Source organism: Aspergillus pseudonomiae, assembly GCF_009193645.1.
Source record: "Aspergillus pseudonomiae strain CBS 119388 unplaced genomic scaffold BDV37scaffold_3, whole genome shotgun sequence".
NCBI lineage: Eukaryota > Fungi > Ascomycota > Eurotiomycetes > Eurotiales > Aspergillaceae > Aspergillus > Aspergillus pseudonomiae.
In genome coordinates, this window is record NW_022475995.1 from 1 (window position 1) to 27,050 (window position 27,050).

Here is a 27,050-nt window from a genome sequence, read left to right on the forward strand (position 1 = left end):
TTTTTTTTTTTTTTTTTTTTTGGGACGTCAATTCTTTATATACTAACTTTCTAGAAACACGCCCATTATCTTCCTCCACAACGTCACTGGCTTCATGGTCGGCGCCAAAGCCGAGCACGCCGGCATCATCAAAACGGGCGCCCAGCTTGTCTCGGCCGTTAGTTGCTCTACCGTGCCACATATCTCCATTATCCTAGGTGCGTCGTATGGAGCAGGGAACTATGCCATGTGTGGTCGATCCTACAAACCTCGCTTTATATTTACCTGGCCGACCGGCCGCTGCAGTGTGATGGGCCCTGATCAGCTCGCTGGGGTGATGGAGACGGTGCGGATTTCAAGCGCCAAATCCAAGGGCGAGGTGCTGTCGCCGGAGGAATTGAAGAAACAGGTGCAGTCATTCAGGGATGCCGCTCAGCGGGACAGTGAATGCTATGCGACTAGTTCGATGTTGGTTGACGATGGCGTTATTGACCCGAGAGATACGCGAGATGTGCTGGGGATGTGTTTGGAGGTCGTAGCTCTGCCGGGGGTGCAGGGGGCGGAGACACATAAACTTTTGGCCAGGATTTAGTTCTTCTCCTCAAGGTTGTTAAGATATGTAGCATGGAGATGAAACCCCTATCAATGCATGATATTATATTGTACTACGTCAGTTCCTCGCAACCCGCACGAGCAGCCAAGTTCTCGGGTAGATGATACCATCCAACATTCGTAGAACACTTCTCAGATTGCGGATCCTATTCTGGATTACCCTGGACCAGAACAGCTCGTTTCTTGGAGAACGTGGGATGTTCGTGGTGTTGACGGTCCGGTGGCTCGAAACCGGACCGATCCGGACCAGGAGCGGCATCTTCAGTCCGGGGGCAACGGAACAGACGGAGAATAAACTTACAGTCATTTTAATAATAGGTAGCCCTGTTCACTTCCGCCTGGATACCCTATACACTCATAGGCAGATACACCATGGTATCACTCACGACAATGAATGGGCCAATCCAGGGTGCCTCTCCCGTCCGAAACCCTCTCTTTGTTGCACCTTCTCCAGTAGGAACGGATGGCCGCCCTATTATCCAAAAGGTGCTGATTGCCAACCGTGGAGAGATTGCCTGTCGCGTTATTCAAACCTGTCGAAAACTGAATATGACATCTGTCGCTGTTTACGTGGATGAGTATGCGGCCACCCTCTGAATCTACGAGAGTAGAATTAACCTCAGCCAGAGATGCCTCATCCGGCCATATCAAAGACGCGGATGAAGCCGTCCGAATTGGCAGCATAGAGAAAGGCCAGCGTAATCCATTCCTTGATGTAGAGTTGCTCGTCAAAACGGCTCTGTCTGTCGGTGCGGACTCCATTCATCCAGGATACGGCTACCTGAGCGAGAACGCCGATTTTGCGACTCGTGTGCGAGACGCTGGCCTGATCTTCATCGGTCCCAGTGCCAGCGCCATGTCGACATTGGGCGACAAACGGACAGCGAAGGACTATCTGCGAGAGCATGCGCAGGATGTACCTCTCATCCCCGGATACTCGGGATCCAGCCAGGATGCTACCGAGCTAGCGAAGTTTGCAGCCGAGATTGGATTTCCGGTGATGCTGAAAGCCTCAGCAGGGGGTGGAGGTAAAGGCATGCGCATTATACACGAGGAAAAACAATTGCAGTCCGAGCTGCAGCGAGCGCAGTCTGAGGCGCACCGATCGTTCGGGTCGGCGGATTGTATCCTGGAAAAGTACATCGAGAGCAGCAAGCACGTCGAGATCCAGATCATGGGCGATAGTCATGGAGAGGTGGTCTCGTTCTTTGACCGAGACTGCTCAGTGCAGCGACGACATCAGAAGGTAATTGAGGAGACTCCCTGTCCCTTTCTCACGCCAGAGACACGGCAGAAAATGAGTGCCACGGCCGTGCGGATTGCGAAACTGATCGGGTATGAGAATGCGGGGACGGTGGAGTTTGTTGTTGATGTACAGACTGGCAAGTTCTACTTTCTCGAAGTCAATGCACGGCTGCAGGTTGAGCATCCTATTACTGAAGAAGTGACGGGGGTCGATCTGGTCTCTCTGCAGTTATACGTTGCAGCAGGAGGGAGCCTGGCAGCTCTGCCCGTTGCCCAGAATGTCACTCTACAGGGCCACGCCATTGAATGCCGCCTGTGTGCCGAGGACCCTCGACGCAATTTCTTCCCGGAGCACGGCAAAATTCATCTCTGGCTGCCGGCATCTGGCGTGTTAGGGCCCGGCCGAGACGTGCGCTACGAGACTGCGGTCCAAACAGGCTCCTCCGTGTCCATATACTTCGACTCTATGATCGCCAAGCTCGTCGTCTGGGCCCCCACACGGGTGTTGGCGATTGAGAAGATGGCTCAGGTTCTTTCTCATACCGTCTGTGCCGGTCTGAAGACTAACCAGCTGCTTCTGCGCAGCTCGCTGTTACATCCCGCCTTCCAGGATTCAGCGTACACTACCGGATTTCTGTCTTCCTACCTGGACGAGCTGTTGCGAGAACCATCTCACCCGGATATGGTTGCAATCCGGACCTCTCTGTCAATTCTTCCAGGCCTACTATTGTGGAGACTTGCAGGTCTAAATTCCGATGTCTCCAATCCGCGGCCTTTCCGTAGTATTCGTCGACAGTTTCGGAACCAGCGATTCGACCCGGTCAGCGCCCACTGCGAGATTGTTTCCGTGGTCGACTGGCCTTACACGGTGGCGGATGGAGTGGATGCATCAGCGCCGCTTATGTGTGTATGGCAACCAGAGGCAGCAGGCAGTGTGTCTACCGCTGTACAACAAGTCTATCTTCTCCCTGTCCCTGAAGCCAAGGTCTCCCAGGACGATACTACTCCTGGGGCTAGCGCCCAGTACAATGAAATTAGCAAAGCACTTCGGACCGGAAAGGTCGTACCCCCAGGCAGTCCGTACACCGTCAGGGTCGAGTCGTGGACACCAGCGGAAGCAAACTACGCAGGCAGGGAGTCCTGGCTGACGAGCATAATGGAAGTCTCGATCAACGGGTCTAGAATCCGGGCACACCTGGCAGCACCCTCTCACCGCACGGACACTGTATGCGCCCCCGCTAATCGCACACAGACAGTGCTTTGCCATGTCCCTGCGATCGGTACGTACGTCGAGTTCAAACAGGACACATTGTTATCATTCATGGAAGGGTTTCGTGCAGTGGTAAAGCAGGACGACCAGGAGCAGCGGAATGTGACTGCGCCGATGCCATGTAAAGTGCTATCAGTCTTGAAGAAGAATGGGGATGTGGTAAAATCTGGGGACAGCGTCATGGTCATCGAGAGTATGAAGATGGAGGTTACCATCACAGCGTCGGCGGACGGCCAGTTCCATTCTACTTGGAAGGAGGGTGACGCTGTCGAGGAGGGGAAGATTCTTTGTTCTATCCATTAGGATCTTAATTAGTTTAAAAAGAGGTCTCCACGTGTAGTGGCCTTGCTTGTCGTATTGGTAAGATACGATTGATTAGGGCATTTATATCCCAGGTTGAACATCCTTTCTTGAGATTCCCCCCGTAATCCAAAGCCAATCCCCGTCTTATATCGATGCAATATGAAATACACGGCCATGCCAAGAAACGCCTCAGCTTCTTCGTAACCTTAACATCCGGAAATAGAGCCAACTCGGACAAAACTTCCTCACTACCTGCGCCGATTACTATTCACTCTCAGAAATCGCTCGATTTCCCTCATCCCTACGCCTGATCCTCCGCTCAAAGAGATAAGATAAAATCGTCTCTATCACTATATTTTTATTATTCTAGGAAACGCGTCAACGCGCCAATATATCTTCTAAAATATTAGCGAAAAGTATGTAGAGGGTTTAGCCAATTTCCTAGAATACTATTAATATGATCTACGGCCGCGGGATAGGGCTTTTAAATCTTTCGATTTTAAAATGTCTACATAGTATAGATACCGCTGCTATTGAACTCTATCCTAGATTCTTTAAATACTAATCTTATAATATACGTTTCCTAGAAATCACTACTTTGAGATATTATCTCTTTTTAATACACACTAGAAGCCTATTTATTTAGATATTTTTCTATCTAGATATCTTCCCAATGTATATTTCCACTGCTAAATCCTATATTTTTAATATAATATTTATTAACATGTCCAGTAGACTATACCCTTTCTACCTAGTAGTCTATTTTTAGACTTTTAAACTATTAGATTAATCTTATAATTAGTAGTATAAGGTCTAGGAAAGGGGAGAAGTAGTCTATAATAATCACCGCTATTTTAAACCTTTTATTATATTTATAATATATATGAAGTCTATTTATAACACAACTGTCAATAAGAGCTGTTTAGTACATACTACTAAATGGCCGTTGGCGACCCGAGAAGAGCCCCTAAATGGGAGCTGTATTCGGGTATAATGCATTTCTCTCTCTCTCTCTCTCTCTCTCTCTCTCTCTCTCTCACTATTCACTCTCAAGTCACGACTGACCTGCTCAATCCCTTGAGCCACGGTCATTTTTCGAGGACCCCAATCCCCACCACCTGCCGCGACGCTCTATGCATCATCTCAGGGGTTTGCCGTTCGTGCCTGACATTTCTCGGTCGTTCAAGAGTATAGAGAGCTTATTTTTCCAACGGCAGCAGTGGCTTTCAAGAGCACCGGTTTTATCCCAAACCGTCATGGAATCAAAGCCAACAGACCAAAAGAAAGGCCCACGGACATATAGCTGAGAAAAAAAACCGAGGGATTGACAGCGGTCGATATCTTTTGTTTGCGGCGCGAAGGAACATGGCTATTATATCTGGGTGCTGCGGATTCGATTGATATGTGCTGGGCAGGTTCGGGAGACCTTGAAAAACACACCCCAAAGGTCCTGACTGTTCCACGACCCTAACAAAACTCGCGTATTACTTCGGAATCCCCGTCCCTGCTTGCAGTATGGATTCCGATAACCTGAATTTCCAGGCTCTGGTTTTCTGTCGGGTCCCGCCCCGGCTGGCGTCACCCAGTGCGGGCCCCCGGAATATGGGGTTACGGGGTCCACCGTTCCAGTAACTAGAGGCATTAGAGGAACATAATTACCGTGCAAGATTGGATTACAGCTGCCCTGATGCCTTGCCAATACTAGGTACGCAACCCCTCAATAAGATGAGAGCCGGATCCCACTAGTCCCCAAATTGGGATTGGGGAAACGACATCAAAGCTTCGCCATTGCTGTTACCAAGCATTGACCTATAACCCACGCGGGGCCATCAGCCTTATATAAAGAGTAGCTTTTCTATCTTTGGTGATCTCTACCAGACGAACTGACACTCACCTGCCCCCCCTATCATCATTGACTCCGACAATATTTGCGGTGAGTCTAATAAGCTCCCCATAAGGCCCTTCGACACCACGTAATAGCAGATAGTGTCCTGCTTCCCATGCCTTCGTGATACCTTTTGAGAAGCTGTATCTAAACCCAAAAACCCCTCACAAGGGCGACCTCGATCGAGCCTTTGGGAATCTTACCGCTACGACAATGGGCCGGCGTGATCCAGGCTGGGGGCATCAAGTAGGGGGAAAGCTTTTGCTTTGAGAACATACAGTATAAAAAGTCTTAGTATTATCGCTTTGGTCGTTCAATAGGCACGCTACATACCGCGAAAGTGTGTTCCAACGTCTGGTCGTGAGTCGCCGTCCCGTACTGAACACTGAATGTAGAAAACATAAATAATGAATTGACTGCGAGTAATAAAGAATATAAAATGAATCACATCCTGCCAGATATCACAAGGATATAAAATTATATCAGCAAGCGTAGCTGCATGAAAGTAACTCTAGATTATTAATCATAAATTTAAAAAGCAATGAGCTTAAAGCTAAATTATCAAGATTACATAGGGAAAAAGCACCAGGAAGCTGTTCTGGAGAAAGTTTAGAGAATGGTGAGTTAATTATTCCAACTCCTCCCTTTTCTCCTGCTATCTATTTTTTTTTTTTTTTTTTTTTTTTTAATCTTTTTTTTTTTTTTTTTCTTCTATTAACCTTATCCTTCCTTCTTTAAATTTTTTTTATTCTTTCATTGCTTTAGTAATGGGGGTATGGAGCGAGGATATGTAGCAAGGGGGAACAGGATGTATCGCCTCCAGGGTCCGTAATAATGCGACACAGACCAGGTAGCTCACAAAGGCTTCTGTTCCACTATTTGTTCCATATCTGGACATTTGAAGAGAGAAAACCTCAGTCGTGAATCCGATCGCCGCCATACAGCTGGCTGGGAGAAAGCGACCGAGTCCGTCAGAGTGGAGATTACGGGCCAGCGACACGATCTGCGATGACACCATTTGAATACCAGGGGGCATACACTGGTTCATCTCGTCAGGTGGTTGTGATTGGATTACCATACATTGTGCAAAGAGACACTCAATCCTCAAGGCCGTATGCTGTAGTATAAAGGAGGCTGAGTTGTTTTCGTTCTTATCAAACCCGGGCATCTCCAGAGGAAGATCTCGAATCCAGTCCTCTAGGCTCAGCTGATGCACGAGTACATCCTTTGCACATACCCCGTCCTTTGGATATAATACGCTGCACGCATCTCCAACCGAGTTCAGGGTCCAGGAGACGCTATAGAGAGAGCTCAGAGCGCGACTGGTCTTGTGATAAAGCTTGGCCTTCTGAATAAATAGAGCAGCGAGCCACTTTCGACTCCCGTCACACCTAACGGGAACAACGGAAGGATGAAATAGGCTGAAGGAGTGGGGATTCCCTTCGATTTGTTCAAAGTCACTCTCGGTGATTGAAAGGGCTGTACCGTACATTTCGTGAACCTGACAGGGCCGATGGTAGGTCAGGGCGATCTGAACGTCACGGATATATATACACCACCAGATCCTCCGCTTCAGGCCACTTGTGGGGCATGTTGATTTCCCAACGGCTATGTCTAACCGAGTACTTTTAGCAATAGAAAGAGCTTGAGCTAGCCAGTAAGGAGCCTCCAGTAGACCGTCGTTGTCCCCTTGCCAAAGCGACATCAGCAACAGCGACTGAATCTGGACAAGATGATCTTTCTCGGTTCCCACCTGGTAAGCTAGCTATATTATACGGTTAGCGGTCAACCCCCATCCAAGTCATTAGCATTTCTACCTTTGCCCTGCTAATCATCGCTGCTTGTGCTTCAAGGCGAGACGGGTGACCAGTCTCACGTATGGCGTTGATATCAACGAATGGACAAGCAGCAGAGAGAATCGACCACATTAAGAGCGGACTCCGGGGCGAGTCCGGGAGCTGAAGCTCGAGGTTATAGACATCATCAAAATTAATACATGGCTGCCCCGGGTAAACGTAGTGAAGATATGCTTGCAGAAACTGCAGACGTACATGGTGCACCGGGAAATCGAAAATGCTCCTTTGCCTCAGGAATTCATATGTATCAAGCCCTCGTGAGTACGTGATAAGTGGCCTACCTTGATGGACATTTCCATCTCCTCCCTGATCACTGGGAGTCGTGCAATCCTCGCTCAGGATGGCCAGGGCCGTGGAGACCATGTCATCGAGTGGCTCGGTCGCCGAGACCCCCTTGGTTGCTCGCATGTGTCGGCAAGGAGTGCTTCTCCACGAAGATGGAGAGTCGGCCTCACTTGATGAAGGTTAGGACGATTCTGTGGCCTAATAAAAAGACATATCCTGCTACATACCTAAGCCCATCCATGTTGTGAAAACGGCGGCGTTTGGTGATCCTTGGGGGGATCGGGAGTTCAAGACATATTCCGCACTCCCAACTTTCCTTTCCGGGATTAGACTTCAGCAGCCCTCCTGTTCAAGACAGTCAAAATTGTGATTCCTTTCTCAAGTAATCTGACGCGCCTACGGTGCGATTATTGTCTTCCATCCATGTAACCTCATTCCGTGCTCGTGAGTTAAGCTGTCTTGTGCAGGAGGAGGTTCTGGTATGGTTTATCGGACCGCAGCGTCGGACCGAAGCCGGAGCGCTACTTCCTCTGGGTCAACGTTGCTCTTCTCATTAAGATTGCAGCCCATTTCTCCTGTGGTCTATGCACGGAAGGTACCGGCCCGACGTTAAGGCTAATCAGTGGACGGACGGACACTCCTACTCCAGGCCGTTAGTTTGACCTGCATCCCCAAACCCTGCCACCCCAGATCTGTCATGCCCCTTAACCATAGAGGCACCTGAATGAATTCGCTCTTCTGCTATACACCAGCGGCTGTCTCTGCCAATACTGCGCAATCGCACTGCCTGGACCAGTGTGCATGGGGTCATGAATCCTTGCATCCTTTGGGGCTGTGGCCCTCAAGCAAGGGTCATGGGCAAAATTATAAATACAGTCTTGATGTCGCAGCCTGGCTTCCTCGATCCTCTGCAACTTCAGGGAACGCTACAACTGAAGCAAGATATTCCACGCATGAACCATCCTCCCGCGTGCTTCTAATATCCTCCTCCAGAATGACATCCAGCTTTGACGACCTCTGCCCGCATAAGGCGGCGATATACGATCAGCCTGGCACCGTGGTGGTGGTCTCCGCCTTACTCTCCACCATGTCTCCGCAAGTATTTGGTTTAACCTGAGCGTATTATCCTACGAATGCGAGGCGACATATAGATACTGATAGCTGGATACTTGAGAGACAACAGCCAACGAGCATGCTTCGAAGGTTTTCCGGGGGTGCGGTCCGACGATCGGCGTCCACGGACCGACAGCATCGAAATGTAGAGACAAGCTGTTTATAGTTAGAGAATAACCTTCCTTGTTTTATACGTCCCTCAGATTCAAATATCTGCATTTGTGATATACGCACCATGTCATCAACGCTCCCCTTCGCCGACCCCCTCTGGCTCAACCGCGGGTACAGTCCGTACTACAAGGACTCCCACCGACGCCTGCAAAGGGAAGTCCGTTCGTACATTGACACGCATATCGCTCCTTACTGTGAGGAGTGGGAAAAGAACGGTTCGGTTCCGGTCGAGGTAGGTAGCCTCAATATGCAAGATGATGCCCCGTGCCGACCGTGCGCAGGTACATCAACGACATGCAGCGCTCGGCTATACCGCTGCCACCCCATTTCCCCTGGCTACAAACTATCTCAATGGCCAGCAACTTCCTGGCGGCATCCAGGCTGAGGAATGGGACGGGTTCCACGACCTGATTCTTATTGACGAGATTGCGCGATGCGGCTATCTCGGTGTGATCTGGGCGCTTGGATGCGGGAATTCGATTGGTGGACCACCGGTCATTAACTTTGGAAATAAAGAGCAGAAGGACCGGTTCTTACCTGACATGTTGACTGGCAACATTCGGTTCTGTCTGGGTGTTACTGAGCCGGATGGTTTGTTATCCTCTGTCTGGGTTTCTTGTTGATTGGTGCAGCCAACTGACATGGATATAGCTGGATCCGATGTCGCGGGCATCACGACCACTGCAGAACGAAAGGGCGACAAGTATATTGTCAATGGAGCGAAGAAGTGGATTACCAACGGCATCTTTGCGGACTACTGCACCGCTGCGGTGCGGACAGGAGGGGGGGGTATAGCTGGAGTATCGGCTCTGGTGATTCCACTCAATGCACCGGGCGTAACACGCAGGAAAATTGACAACTCTGGAGTTCTTGCCAGTGGTAGGAGCCCGCTCTGTGCCCTATAGGCTTGTATTGAGACTGACGATTGGATGAAGGATCCACATACATCGAATTTGACGATGTTGAGGTGCCCGTGGCTAACCTCCTTGGAGAAGAGAACAAAGGCTTCCCCATTATCATGAACAGTATGAACTCCCAGTGTTCGTGCCATGGACAAAATTAATCAGGACAGACTTCAACCACGAACGTCTCTGGCTTGCTTGTACATCGCTGCGGATGGCTCGAGTCTGCGCAGAAGATGCCTACCAACATGCCGTGACCCGCGAGACCTTCGGCAAGAAACTCATCGAGAGCCAAGTAATCCGTGCCAAGTTTGCTGCCATGGGCCGGAGCCTGGATTCTACCTACGCCTGGATGGAGCAGCTCGTCTACATGGCGGAGACGGCGAAGGCGAACCGCACTGACGCCGCGATGGGTGGCCTGTTCGCCAACCTCAAGGTCCTTGCCGGGCGAACTCTGGAAATGGTCAACCGGGAGGCCCAGCAGGTCCTGGGCGGTCTCGGGTACTCGAAGGATGGTCGTGGTGCGAGAATTGAACAGATCAGTAGAGATGTTCGGGTGATGGTTGTCGGGGGTGGCAGCGAGGAGATTCTGTCAGATTTGGCTGTGAGCCAAGAAATCAGGGCTATGCTGCGGTTGAACAAATTGTGAGTAATATATCTACTAGTGTATCGCCAATCAGTAACGGCGGTTACTGGAGTTATAGTGAATTTGTGCTGTAAGGTGGTTATCATCCTAGAGCATCGAACTGGTCGCGTAGCAGCCGTTATCCCTCGCTGCACTCTGGCAAAAACCCTCTGATCTTTTAATATCTTCTGGCTCATCGAACCTTTTTAACTTGGCGTTTTGTATCTATATAGTTTCTATTAAGCTTGATAGCTGATCCAGATCTATGACGCTACAGCGATCTGTAGGCCAGATAAATATAACCCGAGGTTTACAAGGCCTTCCGCACATTGTATAGATGCCAGGTATATACGATGCGCTTATGATAATATGAGATAGAACGTAGAAGGGACGGTCGGGTTAGCGGACACACGACATAAGATAAGCATGTATCTTGATGATTCCGGTCGTATTCGGCTTCGATGCTGACAATAAACCGGGTAATTTGATCGAGGAAAGATAATTGATATGTTTATTCTTCATCAGGATAAGAGCAGTATGGAACATGACCGACTCCTGATTGTATATGTGAATGAACTTCGTTGTGTTGGCAGCTTCGTTAGGATTGATTACCGAGAGCTTCCCTCCCCGGTGGAAGACGCGGAACCACTGCGGAAGGAGACTCCGGTCGCATGCGGGGAAGTGGGGTGTTCTCATAGATTGGCCAATTGGGAATAGCATTATTATGCCGGTGGGTCTGCCCCACACTAACCAGTTGATTCATTCAGTGGAGACTCCAAGTCACGCCTTCTCCTCGGACACCGGCCTGCTTTCCTTCCTTCTCAACTATCTTGTGTCCAGGCCCGGCTGGCTGCTGCTACCGTGATGGATCACGATCCCAACCGGCTGAATGCCAGTATTTCCAAGCGCATCCGCCATGCTTGCGCAAGTTGCCGGTAGGTGACTGACCCCCCAGTCATTCCCTCGCTGACCTCGGGTGCTACTGCGACAATTAGACGACGCAAGACGAAATGCTCTGGAGAGCGTCCAGTGTGTTTTCACTGTCGGCGCAGTCGCCAGCGCTGCGTGTATGAGCCCTACGCGATGACCATCGGCGATACCAGCGCCGCACTTCCGCCGCCACCAGCTGCCCAGGACAATGTCAGTCGTTATTCATATGGCGTGTGTGCGGCAGTGATACTGACGTATGGGTAGAGCGCGATTCTGCAGCGGATTAGCATGCTTGAGTCGCGTCTGGCCGATCTCAGTGACCGCGCTGCTCCTCAGGCTTTGTATACTAGCTCTGCCTCTCTCTTCAGAAGCGAATACTGATCGCATTTTCCTTGCAGAACATCGCCGCCTAAACGGTTTGACGATGAACAGTGGTAGGGAAGCTCTCCTGCCGCCAGGATAACGGCCGTACTGACACGCGCTGCGAGAACCAGCTCCCTCCCTCCTTTCCCAGTTCTGCAGTCCGTCGTCGACACATTCTTCGTCCACGTCCACAACCGTCCGTATTCGTGTATCCAAGAAGCCTCGTTCCGGAGAAAACTAGAAATGGGAATCGTGCCCCACTGTCTACTCCTCGCCGTGCTAGCATCGGCAATCCGATTTTCCACACACGAATACTACGAAGGGAGAAAGCAGGAGGCGATGGAAGAATATGCAAAACGCTCGTGGATGTCGGTTGTCACTGAGCATCTCACGGTCGTGGATAACCTGACAATGGAGGTGGTACAAACCGCGAATCTGCTGGCTATTGTCGATTACACCGGTAGGATCCGTCGTCTATAACATCCTCGTCTCATATTCTCGTATCTGATTTCCGTCCCAGTCGGTCATGTCAGTTCGGCCTGGCTGAAGGTCGGCCTCGCAGCTCGCATATCCCAGGACCTGCGCCTGATGATAGATCCCTCCGACGCACTATCATCCCACGAGCAAGAGGAGCGGAGGCGGGTCTTCTGGTCAGGATATTTACTAGACAGGCTCATTTCATGCGGCAAGTCACGGCCTCTATGCTTCCATGACGACGACTGCCACGTCCGGCTGCCATGTGATGAGAAAGCACTCTACACTGGGCGAGTGCAGACATCACATACCCTCCACGAGCTCCTCTGTTGGGACTCAAAGATCGATCACGATCAGCCTCCCAGTCCATTTGGCCTGGTCATCTTAATGGCATCCATCTTCGGACGTTGCACCAGGTATGTCTACAGGGAGTGCAACACTAACAAAACACCCCCATGGGACACAAACTCGGAGTTTTCCCAGATCAACTCGTCCTTATTGCTATTCGAGTCTTACTCCAGCAGCACACGGCTCTCAGCCGTTGACACGCTCCGCGACAACGACTCGGCCGATCGGTCGGAATCAGAACGAGTCATTTTCGCCCATACGCTGTTCCATCTCTCCCACTGTTTGCTGAATCACCCATTTCTCTTGCGATTGCGATTGAAGCCGTTTGGGTCAAAAGTGCCTACCAGTTTCAGCCTGCGTGTCCTCCATGCGGGGGCTGAACATGCCCACCAACTGTTAGATCTCCTTCGCGATGCCAACGAGGCGGGCTTTCCCCTGGAGTCATCATTCTACTCTTACTGCATCGTCGTCGTTGGTGGAATACAGTCTCTTGCCTTCCACTACCAAGCCTCCCAGAATGATCCTCGGTCGTCAAATACCTTGGATTACTTCCACCAAAGCCTCAGCACACTTGAGCGACTAGCAGGGACATGGGGACACGCAACAAACATGGTATGTTTCCATCCTGCGGCTCTCCTCTTTCATCTTGCTAACCACCGTCCGTGTATCTTGGTAGACTGTTCGACTACGTGAATTCCACGCCCAGGCTCATGTACTCTCCTCACTCTTCGACCCCGCCTGCGTAACAGACGACCTCAACGCTGCGTCTGTGGCCGCCCTTTGGACAATGCTCGATTATGGCAAGGTTGGCTCCAGAGTTAGCGACAGTCCGAATTTCTCTGACTTGCTTCTCTTGAATATGCCATCGCCGTCGTCGTGGGTTCTTGGGTCCGATATCTTCCATACAACTCCACTGGGAGTGGAAGATACAGACCTGCGTGTGCTTGATGGGCTGGCGCCATCTACACACTTTAGTCGTAAAGTGGACACACTTTTGGATCCCTTACCTTCCCCCTCTTTTCCGACGGACGCCCGTCACGCGCCGTCGTTTTCGCCCCCACCATGCTGAGTCCCAATGTCCAACCGCGCAAAATACTGCGCGGCAAAGAATGCTTGCCACATCCAGTGCAGGAAATGGTAGCTCTTTTCCAGGCCGGGAGCGTCTGATGAGCGTAGATATAATATTTTGTCAAGAACATCATCAGACATCTCACGAAACTCACGCTAGCTATATGCTTGATTCAGATCATGTTGGCGAGAATCAGTAATGTGGTTCTGCATCCTCACTTAGTAGCGGTATGCCCCGTTTCCTTCTCCAATCGCCTGGGTGTTACAACCATCAACTCTCCCAAGACCACGATCTGACGCACAGCAGCCAATCAGTCACAAACAAATCAGATCAAAGGAAATGGGCGTGGTTGAAGGTCGGCTGGACCGTACTTCCGGGTGGCACCACCCTTGAGGCGATAAATTCGAAGCTATTCAGACTCCTATACGACATCGCCTTGAGTATCTATCCAAGAAGGTAGTCTAGGGCCTTCCTTATCCACCTGGCTATGTTCTATACTAGGCAGGTCCTCTATATCTCACTGTTGTGGTGGTTTTATTGCATCGTAAAGTTGGTGTTTTTTTTCTCGGCCAAATACTGCATTTTTTTTTACTATATTTTCTTTCGGAATGAAGGCTTCTGGTAGTATAGTATAGAAATATACTGATCTACACCATAGCCACACTAGAATAGTTACACGTAACGTAACCCACGTATGAGCTGCGCAGCCACATATACTTCTAAAAATGAAGCTATATAAAACACCGAAAAGTCTGTATTTATATAGAAAGTTTAAATAGCCTGACAATTAGCATATTGAGGAATTTTATAATCTCGAATACGGTATAATCGTTGTAAGAAAAGAATAGTATTGTTGTGTTTAGTACTAGTCCACTAGAGATATATATAAGTCTATATACTAAACTAAATACAATGGAACAGACACTATAGTACAGCCTAGATCTTGTAACAAACAGGTGGCGTTGAGCTGTACGCTGTCCGTTCTAACTTTTACAGAAGGGTGGGGCTCCGGCCTTATGTTATTCCTGCGCCTTGCTTGACAGGACCGCTGTTTCGATGACTGGAATCTCCGCCCAGAATATCCAGCAGTATCTCTATCGCTTCAGTCAGACAATTGACCTAGCCAATCTCAGTATCCTTAACACTGTACAGAATATTTACTTCCACTCGGTGTTTGTATATCTCAGATACTGGAGGGAACCCAAGACGTGAGGTATAGCATACTTGTCAATGCAACATACTATGCAGCATGCTCTCACGGAATCGCACACTTACAGGCTGCGGAACCTGCCGCCATCGCCATGTAAAGTGTGACGAAGCGACTCCTGTTTGCGAAAACTGCCAACAGCAAGGCCTGGCATGTCTCGGCTACGAGCGTCAGCTAGTCTGGGCGAGTCATGATGGAGACCGAGTATTTCGCCGCCCCCTATTTTCCAGTAGATCACCTTTCAGGCCTATACAACGAAAAAAGCGTACTTGCTAACCAGTGTCGCAGAGGCCAACCAACTGAGGATGACACAACTGATGACAGAAAGTCTTGGAAAGCAGTCCGCAAGTGCTGCTTTGGCTCAGCTGGAAAATGAATACGAAAGCGGCGTACGCTTGGAAGGCGATTCATTTCGAGGCCCTTTCGGTGTTCTGGTGTTGTCGACCAACGCGTTTGCAGATAATAACCAAGCTGAGCCGCCGTCCGACGAACCGGATCGCAACCAGTTGGAATGGGATGTCTTCTGGCCCACTATTCCAGGTGACACTACCATATTTGATGGGCCGCATAATGTGCTCGGTGGCTCATGTGATCTTATTATACCGGACCCCTTTCTGGATATTGACACTGTGACGAGTGATGCTCAGTCTCTCCTTCGTCCTTTAATGGACCCGCATTCTGACGAGTTTACATACCAGTCCCCCTCTTCATCGCTGGGACCAGTCTTGCCATCCTTTGAGGTTTCTTCAGGGCGCCCAACCATACCTCCTGAGGCTGCCGATCTGCTGCGGTACTTTAAAGAGAATGTAATTTCGCTCTTATTTTCTTTGAGGAACTGCCGGCATTGCCCCTGGCAGACAGTCCATTTCCCAGGTGCAATGAGCGCATTCGCGGACCTGAGCATTCACCATACCACAAGCCACACTAGGCTGTCGCTGTTCTATTCGCTTCTTGCTGCCAGCTGCCTCCATAAGTATACACGCGATCATTCTGCTGGTGACCTGCACATATCAGCAAAGCGGTTTAAGGAAACCGCCAAGCAACATCTCGAATTGGCCCTGCACCAGGAGGTTGTAGGATCTAAGCAGGCCAAGTACAAGGAGATATTGATGGCGGTTCTAAGCATGGTCATGCTCTCGGTACGTGCTTATCAGGAAGCTGATCGCATCTCACGTAACTAACACAGATCATAGGTATTCAACGGCGAAAATACTAGCGCCCAAGCTTTCCTAATTGATGCCGAATATATTATTCGCATACGTGGCCTCCCTAAACCACATAAGTCCCTCAAGGTCCGATCCTTGCACCACGTCTATACATTCCTGCGCATCATGGCCGAGAGCACATGTGGATGTGCCTTACTGGACATTTGTCCCGACCGTCCCAGCGCCAGCTTACTCTCCATCGAGCCATCACCAAATTCTCTACGGAGTTTCCGCGTGGCCGACGACATCCTAGGTGCTGAGCTCGACATAATGTTAGTAAAAGGGAACCTCATCGGCCACAATGACATTCATCTAGAGGTAATGGGGCAGTGGAATGACACGCTCTTCCCAGACATGTACGGAATACCGGAGTCTCTCATGAACCTTCTATCGCAGGTTATTCGCCTAGCGAATGAGCAAGAGCTACTTCATCGCGGCGGCCCGACCGTGGACGCGCGTACCAGAAAAGAGTTAAAGCGGCGCGCGAGCATGCTCGAGCAGTACATTCTCTCATGGAAGCAGTCTCCTGAATCGAAGCCAATCAATCCCACAGCGATGAAAAACGGTCAGGATACGGCCATTCGCCAGAACCTGACAGCAAACCATTTCATGATTCAAGCCATGCATCAAGCCATTATCTTGTTCTACTACCGTCGCGTCCCCAACATCAGCGCTGTAATCCTACAAGATACTGTCCGCAACTGTCTGGAGTTTCTGAAACGCTACGACAAAACCCGCATCGAAGATAGTGAGAGTGCGCCGCCTGATACGCCCGATACAGCAATCCTCTGGCCTGGCTTCGTTGCAGCCTGCGAGGCATTAGATCCCGAATTGCAGAGCAGCCTGCTAGACTGGCTTATCATGACAGGCCATCGAACCTCATTGGGCCCGTTTTCTGCCGCCGCAGGGACTGCGCAGTGCGTCTGGAAGACACGGTCAGAGACCCAGGATTACACCTTGAGTTGGTTTGATGTTATGAAGCATGAACGATGTCCAATTATTGCGACGTGACGCTTGAACTTCAATTATAGACCAATTACCTGATAATATACTGGGTGTTAGGCTCCCAGAGAACGGCTCCCTGTGCGGTCAATTTATCTGCAATCTCCGCGTCGATGTCCTAAACATATGTGCTCTTCGTGAAGCCGTTTTGAAAAGCAAATGCGGCTACCCGCCTTGAACTCTCCCCGAACGGCTGCAATAAGATATCAGCAAATGTGACCAAACGAAGGGGAACTAAAACACCAACCATCTTTCCGTTTTCCGCAAAGTAAATGCCGTTCTCCCTCCACAACAAAGGATTCCCGCCTTGACGGACCTCCGTTTCCGGAGCCAACCTCATAATCAAGGTTGACAAATCCGCAATGTGAATATTACTCCAACAGCTCAGACCCTTCCCAACCTGAACTCCATGGCCGAGCTGAGAGGTCGCCTTCGCCAGCTCAGGTAGCTGGATGCTGCGCTGATTGACTGGACCGCGGCCCAGGCCATAGATCAATGGCCCATAAAGAATCGCTGTTCGGAGATTAGGCTGTTCCGAGGAGGAATTTAGGAGCATCTGGTCGACGGCGCGCTTGGGTGATGAAGAGATGATGATTCGGATTCCGCTGATGCCCTGCAGGTCGTTGTGATTTGGGGCCCGTGCTTGGCCATCGGAACTTGTTGCGACTTCCGCGCCAGAGAGGAGGTTTGCGCCCGAGATTTGGATCCGAACTGCGATGCAAAGCTTTTGGGGTGGCGTTCATAAGGGACTTCAGAGGAAAATACGTAGATCTATGAATACCTAGACTTTGGCGCTTCGTCTCTGTCAAGCCCTGCGCAATGGCAGTAGCACTGGGGAGATGGTTCGAGCTCGCTAGATCTTTCGGGCAGCAGTTATCGGTTAGATAACATATATCTAGTACTCAGGAGAATGGATAGATTCTTTCTGCTTATACGTACAAAGTCCAACATCAGCCTCCGAAGCCTCCGAAGCCTCACTCGCAATTTCCGCCGCGGAATCAACGTTTCTAATGACCGGGGTCACCGATGGAAATCTGCCCGTGATAAGGGATGCCTTCTTCTTGCTGCGCACGAGGGCCGTGATCTTGCACGAGCGAAATGCCTGTGTAAGGGCACCCAGGACGTCGCCGCTAATGTCGCCTGTTGCTCCTGTTCTGTAGATGGGTTAGTGTCGGGTCACCAAATTGTGGTGTGGTGTGGATATACATCACTATGCGGCACATTTTGGGTAGACTGGTGAGGTAGCAATATAAGGGAGTAGTATGAATTATCCGCAAATCTATGGGTGGAGCCAAGTACCACTTTGGGAAACCCTGCCTAATGAGTGCGAGACCCACATGTGGCTTGTCAAACCGGCAGCTTATCGCGATGAAGGGAAGGAAGTACGCCCAGGACCCGAAATCTCAAAATTGACGGAACACAGTACTGTTATTTATGTCTCTTGGCGGGGTTTAGGTTGGGGGGCCACACCCAACCCGCGATTTGGCGCGGTCTAGCTGTCCTCGGAAGTCGTACAATATGTCCGTAACAGCGTGTCTCTGAGTCTGTCCGACATATTTGGATCAATTGTTCAAGCTGGCCTTAATCCAAAAAAATAAAATAGGTATAATGTATTACGGACACTACGAACTATCTACTTGTGGCCTAGCCTAGCCTACATCGATGGTGTAGTGGGCGGCTAACAATGCCAAGATGTCTCGAAGCTACTATAGAGATATAGAGGCTCGCATGGTTTGGTCACATCCTCAAAGCCCCTGCCTGGGAGTCTTTGGTTTATGCCTACGTACGAGACGAAGTCAATGGTCGAATAGGGAAATCTATCCGGTAAGGCTATCGCGATTCCACCCGATTGCAGTACTAATTCGACAGGAATTTGGACCCGCTCAATGGCCATAGCATTTACTGCAACCAGTATTGTGAAAGTCCAGCTACGAAAGTGAATGTTTACTGCTTGGTGGAGCCTCTGTGAAGATAATCAAGACTTGTAAAGATCTACCCGAAAGGCGGATATGGCAACTTATGACGACATGAGGAAGGTAGAGAAATGTTTTGTGGGCCACCAAGTATTCCGAGTAAATACATTTAGGTATCTTATAACGATAGCAGTGACGGCGAAGACTGTATATAAACCCTTGACCACCTCGAGCATCCAATACCAAATATTGAATCTTCATCGACCATTTACGTTTGCTCTCAGCCACAATGTTTACCAGCAAAGTTCCGACCCGCCAGCACTACGACGTCGTTATCGTCGGCGGTGCCACCAGTGGCTCCTCGATTGCATGGCATCTAGCTACAAATCCAGACTTCAAGGGCTCCGTGCTCGTGGTCGAACGAGACCCTTCCCTGGAGTATTCCGCTACCAAAGCTAGCAACAACTGCATGCGCCAACAATTCGCAACCGCCATCAATGTCCAGATTGCGCAATATGCAGCCGATTTCGTTAAGCGCTTTGGCACCGAGTTTCCTCCAGACCCCCGCGACGTACCCTTTACCCCTTCCATTCGCAACTTTGGATACCTCTATTTATCCGATTCATCCAAGTTTACGGGAGTGTTGAAGAAGGACCAGGAGCTGCAGGCGAGCTTGGGAGCCGGCACTCGAATTATTTCAAGGGCTGATGTCCAGCAAAAGTACCCATTCTTCTACACCGACGACCTTGACAGTGCGAGTCTGAATGTTGTCGATGAAGGTGCCTTTAATGCCTGGGGTATGGTGCAGTGGCTGCGTAGCACTGCCCAGGCACACGGCGTGGAGTACATCGCGAATGAAGTCATCGGGGCAGAATTAGAGGAAACGGGCGATAGGGTGCGAAGCATCAAACTACGCACCGGGGAGCAGATCGTCGTCGGCACCCTGGTTAATGCTGCAGGGACTCGTGCTGCTACGGTCTCTAAAATGGCGGGTATTGCCGGTTTGCCCATTGAGGCTAGACGACGCTACACGTACATCTTCTCTGTGGATGAGAGCCTGACCCAGGATCTCCCTCTAACCATTGACCCGTCAGGTGTCCATGTCCGTTCCTACGGCGCAAAAGACTACCTCGTTGGTTGCCCCCCCATCGAGTCAGACACTGCGGTGGATGTGGACGATTTCAGCTTTGCAGAGAATGTATGGGAGGAGAAGATATTTCCGGTTATTACACGCAGGGTTCCACAATTTGCCAGCGCACGCGTGACGGATTCTTGGGTGGGTCATTATGAGTTTAATACGTTCGACCATAATGCTATTGTTGGGCCACACAGCAAGGTCAGCAATTTCCTTTTCTGTGTGGGCTTTTCTGGCCATGGGAGCCAACAGGCTCCGGCTTGCGGACGTGGTGTTGCTGAGTTAATTGTGTACGGGCGCTTCCAGACCCTTGACCTCAGTGTGCTTTCCTATCAGCGGCTGATCGAAAATCAGCCTCTGACGGAGCGAGCAGTTATATAGAGCAGGAGCCCACTACTTACTATTTGTCTATATGTGCCTACCTCAACCTGACAATTTTTGACGGTCGCCTGCATCCAAGCCTTTCGGTCTAGACTTACATCCAATGCCCGTAGGATCTCCATAACATCAAAGTGTAAGATACGTTGGTTGTGACGCTTACAGGAATGAGAATGAGTTCCTTCCCATGGGCCCCAGTGGACGTAGGTCGTTGTCATCTAGATGCTCAATCATGTATGGGTGTCCAAGTTATGGCTGGAAGAAGCAACAGGTGATCCCGAGCCTGAGTATCTTCCCTGTCTCGCCCAATCCGAGGATAAGCCATTACAGAAATCAGAAGGTCGACCGCCTGACCCTTTCCATGTCGACCACTGAGAGCGATCTAACAACCGAAGCAGCAAGGTGCTCCTGGTTAACATAGCGTAGTTTGAAGCTGTTTGTGTCCGAGAACCATCCCCCTTACCTTCGGCAATGCATGCCTCATCGATAGTCGACCTTTCATACGAGGCAGTGTGATCCGTTGATCGGATTCAGCGATGTTTCCCGACGCCGAACGCCTCCTCAAAGAGAGGTTGCGTCACGCATAGGCTTCTTCACGGCCCATCCCGGCCCAGGCCCACGGTGGGTTGGGCTTTAGGCCCGAGTGATGAATTGAAAGAAAATTCGAACAGGCTTGGTCTATATACTCGCAATGAAGATCCTCCAGCCGGAGACGGCGACAGGCCTCCAAATACAGAGACTAGATTTAAGGACCAAATACTAGCGCATGTCGATATCACAGGACCTAACCCGGTCCAGGACAATCAGGGCACGGACGACGATTACTGGAACCATATGGCGAATATTAGACGGGCTATTCTTCTTCGACCAGTACTCCAGAGGCATGTGAGAATTGAAAAGAAGGAGCGGATCGAAGTCCAAGAAAGCGTTCTCAATGCACTACTGAAGACCAGGAAGTTCTATCATGGCTCCCGCTCTTTAGAAGCCGTACTTGCAATGAGTGCCGCGTCCAGATACAAAGAAACGGGAGATTGAGACAGGGAGATCTTCCCACTGGTCAACTCAGTTTGCACGTCAAGAAACAGGACTTCGACGGTGAATTGCATCCTGATAACGGCCAGGCGGGAGGACATGAAGGGGAAGGGGCAAGACCGCGCAGGTACACGGAGCAGTCAATGATGGAACTGCAAGTGGGTCTCGCCTTACCTACGAATCTGTGAAATTTGATTCTTCCCTCTTATTTACACCTTCGGTTGTTCTTCAATGTATTTGATATACTTTACTTGGCATACAGGCAAGGCTTTCTTTCCCTTTCATTTCTTAAGATACAGCCATGATTGGGCAGACCGCGGGTGTGTCTCTAGTATATAAAATAGATATAGCAAGAAGAATAGCAGTCTGGGGTCACACTGTGACAATCCACCAAGTTAGAATGGTGACCCAATCGCAATCTGGCTGCAGATATACATGTGTAATAACAATGTTCCAGCTATGAATCCTCACAGCCTTGGTCTGGGAGCCATTGTGAGTTGCCGATCCATATCGTCGTGAATTTCCCCGCATTCTCAGAGCCAAAGAGATAGAGTCGCAATCCTACCGCATACGACACAGGTCCGAGCTGGGCTGGCCAACCAGACGCAGCAGGCAACCGACAACACGAATATCCACGTAGGTGCCCGATGTTTGTGGCTGCCTGGTAACTTGGAACAGTTGTTGAAGAGAAAGAAGATCCCCGATTTTGGTGGATTTCGTCCTGCATGCGCGGCCAATACGACGCAGCTCCTTTCCGCTTTAATAGCCTCCTGCAGACAGGCCGTCGGACCGTAGCCTACATTTTAATATAGTGCGGGGGCCGTTGCGTCGAACCCCGGTTTCTGTGCGAATTAGATCCCCTGTCTGAGATGACGATCCTTCTTTTCAGCTCCCACCGATCTTCACGACCCCGAAGAGCAGATTGGACGACCTGGCTCAAATGACAAATGTAATGTATGTGTTGTCCATGGAACCCAGGCCCACCACATAATTGCATTGGCTACGTGTCCGTGCGCATGCCGGGTTGGAGGGCCGACCTCAGTGCCAGGATCATTCAAAGGCCTGGAGCAAGGTGGTAGAAGTAAAGGAATATATAACAGGCAGCAAATCCCACTGGGAGCTTCCGTTGACAGAACTCCCCAGGTGTGGCAATCGCTGTATCGGGAAAGTGAAACTACACGTCCCTAGACAACCCACTACGCGTACACTGAAGCAAAAAATTTTGAAATGGCAAAAGAAAAGGTCGAGCAAGTGCTCGACACCTTGGCGGGACTGAGTGAGTTTAGCAGCTCACCTTATCTAGACGCCCTCAAGTCGCACCTCTCCCTGAATGACAGTGGAATGTTCAGTGACTCTCCAAACACAATTTACGCCGAGGCTCCTGGTGGAGATGATCGCGTGCTGCAGTTGTTCAAGGTCCAAACTATCGTTCTCGGCTTGTCACGGTCGTCCGGATGTAGTTTCGATCACACGGTCAATGCGGTATGTTTCTCGATGCACCATCAAGAGTGATGTGGCCTCTCTTCAGCATGCTGACCGTGTGGAATGGAAATACACAGGGCGGAATCGAATCTAAAATAGAGGCCACCGCATCCTCAATCGCTCACACCATGTATAGAGACTACCTGGAGAACGCCGTTGCCGCATCAGGGCACGAGAAGCCGAGTCTGCTTGCACTAGAAAAGGACAGAGAATTCTGCGTGGCATTCGCGGACTACGTCCTGGATCCCGACTTCATCAAGCGCACCCTCATCTACCGGTTCCTTTCCTCATCTAGTGCTTACCCTCAGGCCATTGCCTACATATATGAACGAGTTCGTGCCACTCTAGCCAAAACTGAAAAGCACATGAACACGAGCAGGTTCTCCGCACGGGACCACTGGCAGCCACATGCGGTGACGCATGAGGGACTCATCGACGCGCGCAAGGTCGATGATTTCTTGCAGGTGTCACTCCCGGTGCAATGGTCGTCAGAAGATGGCCTGCAAGGACCGTCATTCCCACTTCTTGGTCAGAGGATCTCTGTTCAGTGGTGCAGCCGCCAGGACTGGAGGGATCTGGTCAATGGCCAAATCAACATTTGTTACCAGGAGCCTTCAAGGACGACGCCAGTAGGAACTGGCACTCACCCACCAATTCCAATCATTGGGGCCAAGACTTACGGGAAACAGTTGCAGGAGTGGATTCGGGGGAAACGTGGGGAATATCGGGATTTGTTTACTGGTCTTGAGCCGAATAATTATACCCCTGCAAGAGACGCAGCTTCCCAGATGCTTTTCGGCTGCTTTGTGGCGGGCACACAGGTCCGAACGATCGTGGGAGATGTCAATATCGAGTCTCTCCAGAGGGGAGCCAAAGTTCTTACCAAGGCCCCAGGTGAATACGGTAAGCTAATTTGGTTGAAATGGACCTCGTCTCAGCCCGATTAACGCCAATGATGTAGGCACGCTGTCCGATGAGAGAGTCGAGAACCACACCGCGGAAGATGGAGATCCTGTATATGTCTTCGGTTTCAACGGAGAGAAGCCCTTTGTCACCGCAGGCCACATCTTCTTTACGACAGCTGGTCCCAAGGCCATCAGCCCAGCAATTGCCCGGGAAGAGAACCCAAACGTCATAGTCTCCCAGCTGCGTGTCGGAGACGAGCTGTATCGACTGGACGAGGCAAGTGCAGGGACCAAGTACGCGAAGGTTCGCATCACATCGTTCACGGTCGACCAGACCCCAGATAATGTCGTGTACGGGCTACACTTTCACCAGGGTAGCCACGGGGGAGCTCGCTATCATGCAAATGGGTACCTGGTGGCGGCCAACTATCCCGAAATCACCCTGAAACGATTCCAGGATCGATTTGCCAACCTCCCCATCCGGGAGCAGAAGACCAGTATTGCAGCAGTGAGTCTTACCTATCTATTGTCCCCTAGGCATGAGATCTGACTGCTGAGACCCGCAGATTCAATCAATGCCCAATTCACTATCGGGGGTGTTCGGTTCGGTGTTCACCTCATTCAAAAACAGCTTTACCCCTGACCGGGTCCCACAACCGGGGGATCTGCAGGCCATCCACGAGCATTCGCAGAAAAGGATGCAGCGCAATCGAATGTCCGTCCACTCGGTAGTGATGGCATTCGCGCTACAGCCGGTCGCGGGGGGTGTAGCAGAAAGGTTGCCTGAGGTCTGGCTGAAGGAGGGTGCGGTCATGGTGGATGCACAGCTTGTCCACCGGGCGGAAGTCACCCATCAGCACGTCCACTGGAGCAGGGAGAAGGCACCTGGAGTATGGGAGCACGGGTCCCTCCAATTCTCATCCCATAGTCTCATGGCCACTGGTGCGGTGGCGATCGAGGAGGGAGGAAACCTCTCCAGCCCAGTTCCCGTTGTTGCTGCACCGGTACAGCTGTTATACTCCCCAAGCGGTACCAAGAAAACCTTTCCGGATCCAGAGAAAGCAGACGGATACAGTCCCTCACAGGACGAGGCCTGGCTTCCCTTCTGGGACGTCAAGATTGAGATGGTCCAGTCGAACGAGGGCCTTTTCCAGGCCAAAGCGAGTCTTCCACAGGTAGATCAGAAATACAAGGAGCCGATCTACGAAGCGAGGGTCACCTTGCACCCCGGAGAGCTGATAATCGACATCAGGATCTCTGACGGATTGGAAGATTCGTTAGCTGATGTTTTGGATGAATGGCCAAAGGGCACGGAAAAGCCGCAGCTGTTCAAGGGGCTGAAGCTAATCGTCAGTTTGGTCAGAGGTGTCGCCAGAGGTCATTACACTGAACTCGTCGAGGAGACTGGGGAAGACGGGGATATCCACGCACTTCATGCATCGGGCTCGGACAAACACCAACTGCTGATGGAAGAAGTCCCAAGGGCCATTGCCTCGTCCCCAATCGCCCACCTCGACTATGGCCTCAATGCCGACCTGTATTCCATATCCGCTAATATCCATACCCTCCCGTCACCAAAGGCAGCTCTCTTGACCACAGCGATGTCGGGGAAACCACTCTCAATTCCGGACCTACAGCTTATAGAAACTCCTACCGACTTCGACAACCATCGCGTCACTCAGAACTACGTGATGGCAGCCGCGGGATATTGGAGGGGCGAAAAGGAGAAGGAAGTTTTCGGTGATTCTAAAGGGGCAAATGAGGGCATCCTACCGATCTCCTTGAAGGACCAGTTGAATGACAGCAACCGAAAGTTCCTCAGCAATGTCTACACGCGAGCGCTCTTTCTATATAGCCTGAGCACCGACTCGCGATATGAAGGGAACTTCAACAGTGAGCAGAAGGAAAAGCTGCAGTATTTCTGGGAGGGGAAGGTATATCCCCCTAGCTTTACAATCAGATTTACATCCCAGGGGTATATATCATGCATGCTAATTACAGTGCGCAGGCCCAATCTTGTATCTCACGGAAGCCCGAGTTTAGTGCTGTTAACAGCCTGGCGGTTAAGGCGGCGTACTTGGACCAGGTGCCCCGGCTCAAGGACTACATCAATGACTCGGAGGATTGGGCGAAGAAGTACTACGAAGCGGTCAGCACCGATGAGTACCTCAGCCAAATGGCATTCGCGAAACTGTGAGTCTCCGGATGAGGGTTCTCCCTAACCCATGTGTACCAATCCAGACATTCTGACGCAGGTCGACGAAAATAGCACTGGGTACGACCTCGTCAACCGTGTTTGCATGCTCCTCAGCGTGCTCGATAAGCAAAACCGGGGTTACCCAGAGCAGCTCTGGAAGCTCATCCTGGACAAATCGATTCTGATCCTCTCCTACGAAGGCGCCCCGGTTGACCCGGACGGGTTCTCGAAGTTTGCCGTTGACTTCATGGAGCAACTGATCATCAAGATCAAAACGAAGGATCCCAGTATTAGTCAGGCTTTACTCGATGATCTCAGCCTCGATATTGAGACGCTACAAAAAACGTACAATACCAAAGTGGAGCGAGAAATAGCGAGTGAGCTATTTGGGAATCAGACTGAGCTTGGGCGGATGTTCATGGAGGTGGTACGGGAAGGAAAGGACTACCTCGGGAAGAAGAACTTGAAGCCATTCGCAAAGGTCGCCGAGAAAATCCGTGACAAGGCAGAAAAGTGGTTGAGCCCGGAAACAAGGGAAAAGTTTAAGAAAACATACGGTGTGTTGGTCAAGGTTGGAGCTATCATGTAGGTTGTGATGTGTTACTACCGTCCTCTACAACTTCATTGAGCACTACGGCCCAAAGGTCTGTGGCTAATAACCAGTCAGGACACAAGCATATCAGCTTGCAACCGCAATCAAATATCTGGCCGGTTGGGACCATCTCTCTGATATCGACCGAGCCAAGGCTACGCTGCAGGTGGTGGAATCCACCTTCCGCTTGATAGGCGACATGGCACCGATCATCAAGCAGTTGGGGGAAAACGCGTGGAACAGTTCGAAGGTCAGGAATCTTCTTGGGCGATGGAACCAGCGCGTGGGTGGTTCACAGGGCCGAGTCACTGTGCCAATCGACGGAGTGGACACCCCAGTGCTAAATCATGAGGGACTGGCAGCGGTCAATAGTCAGGCCGTTGAGCCTTCACTCGAAGCCCAGGTTGGGGAGGTCACCTCCGCCGCGCAGGCAGAGGAAAAGATGACCCGTTGGGCCAAGGCGTCCAAGGTAGGTTCCGTGATGCTCAAATCAGTCGTCGCGCTTAGCAACGTGGCCGTCGTGGTCGGGCTAGGATTCCAGATCAAAAAGGAGTGGGGGTACGAAAACGTCG

At 50.7% G+C, this 27,050-nt stretch overlaps 8 protein-coding genes across 8 annotated transcripts; 6 read left to right on the forward strand and 2 right to left on the reverse strand.

The window, feature by feature from the left end:
• Nucleotides 1-94: 94 nt before the first annotated feature.
• On the forward strand, nt 95-571 carry BDV37DRAFT_278074 (ClpP/crotonase-like domain-containing protein; the record flags this gene model as incomplete). Its single annotated transcript, XM_032085939.1, has 1 exon — nt 95-571. The coding sequence occupies one exon, from the start codon at nt 95-97 to the stop codon at nt 569-571; it is 477 nt and encodes a 158-aa protein (XP_031946417.1).
• A 410-nt stretch (nt 572-981) lies between these two features.
• BDV37DRAFT_293733 (acetyl/propionyl/methylcrotonyl-CoA carboxylase subunit alpha) lies at nt 982-3,409 on the forward strand (the record flags this gene model as incomplete). The annotated part of the gene is made up of 2 exons (XM_032089485.1): nt 982-1,169; nt 1,219-3,409. The coding sequence occupies 2 exons, from the start codon at nt 982-984 to the stop codon at nt 3,407-3,409; spliced, it is 2,379 nt and encodes a 792-aa protein (XP_031946418.1).
• Nucleotides 3,410-6,039: 2,630 nt separating this feature from the next.
• Nucleotides 6,040-7,676, reverse strand: BDV37DRAFT_278076 (fungal specific transcription factor domain-containing protein; the record flags this gene model as incomplete). The annotated part of the gene is made up of 3 exons (XM_032085940.1): nt 6,040-7,059; nt 7,112-7,604; nt 7,663-7,676. The coding sequence occupies 3 exons, from the start codon at nt 7,674-7,676 to the stop codon at nt 6,040-6,042; spliced, it is 1,527 nt and encodes a 508-aa protein (XP_031946419.1).
• A 1,107-nt stretch (nt 7,677-8,783) lies between these two features.
• Nucleotides 8,784-10,270, forward strand: BDV37DRAFT_267871 (acyl-CoA dehydrogenase family protein; the record flags this gene model as incomplete). The annotated part of the gene is made up of 5 exons (XM_032084084.1): nt 8,784-8,951; nt 9,001-9,310; nt 9,371-9,598; nt 9,655-9,744; nt 9,792-10,270. The coding sequence occupies 5 exons, from the start codon at nt 8,784-8,786 to the stop codon at nt 10,268-10,270; spliced, it is 1,275 nt and encodes a 424-aa protein (XP_031946420.1).
• Nucleotides 10,271-11,086: 816 nt separating this feature from the next.
• On the forward strand, nt 11,087-14,141 carry BDV37DRAFT_236829 (transcription factor domain-containing protein). The gene is made up of 7 exons (XM_032080645.1): nt 11,087-11,181; nt 11,242-11,386; nt 11,441-11,517; nt 11,575-11,610; nt 11,671-11,999; nt 12,060-12,973; nt 13,038-14,141. Exons 1-7 carry the CDS (start codon nt 11,111-11,113, stop codon nt 13,428-13,430), a joined length of 1,965 nt encoding a protein of 654 aa, XP_031946421.1. The 5' UTR covers nt 11,087-11,110; the 3' UTR covers nt 13,431-14,141.
• A 397-nt stretch (nt 14,142-14,538) lies between these two features.
• On the forward strand, nt 14,539-16,907 carry BDV37DRAFT_293743 (Zn(II)2Cys6 transcription factor). Its single transcript, XM_032089486.1, has 3 exons — nt 14,539-14,866; nt 14,926-15,776; nt 15,831-16,907. The coding sequence occupies exons 1-3, from the start codon at nt 14,680-14,682 to the stop codon at nt 16,851-16,853; spliced, it is 2,061 nt and encodes a 686-aa protein (XP_031946422.1). The 5' UTR covers nt 14,539-14,679; the 3' UTR covers nt 16,854-16,907.
• Nucleotides 16,908-16,962: 55 nt separating this feature from the next.
• Nucleotides 16,963-18,067, reverse strand: BDV37DRAFT_267874 (NAD(P)-binding protein; the record flags this gene model as incomplete). Its single annotated transcript, XM_032084085.1, has 5 exons — nt 16,963-17,037; nt 17,092-17,555; nt 17,626-17,703; nt 17,784-17,998; nt 18,051-18,067. 5 exons carry the CDS (start codon nt 18,065-18,067, stop codon nt 16,963-16,965), a joined length of 849 nt encoding a protein of 282 aa, XP_031946423.1.
• A 979-nt stretch (nt 18,068-19,046) lies between these two features.
• BDV37DRAFT_293745 (NAD(P)/FAD-dependent oxidoreductase) lies at nt 19,047-20,273 on the forward strand (the record flags this gene model as incomplete). Its single annotated transcript, XM_032089487.1, has 1 exon — nt 19,047-20,273. The coding sequence occupies one exon, from the start codon at nt 19,047-19,049 to the stop codon at nt 20,271-20,273; it is 1,227 nt and encodes a 408-aa protein (XP_031946424.1).
• Between the last annotated feature and the right edge of the window lie 6,777 nt (nt 20,274-27,050).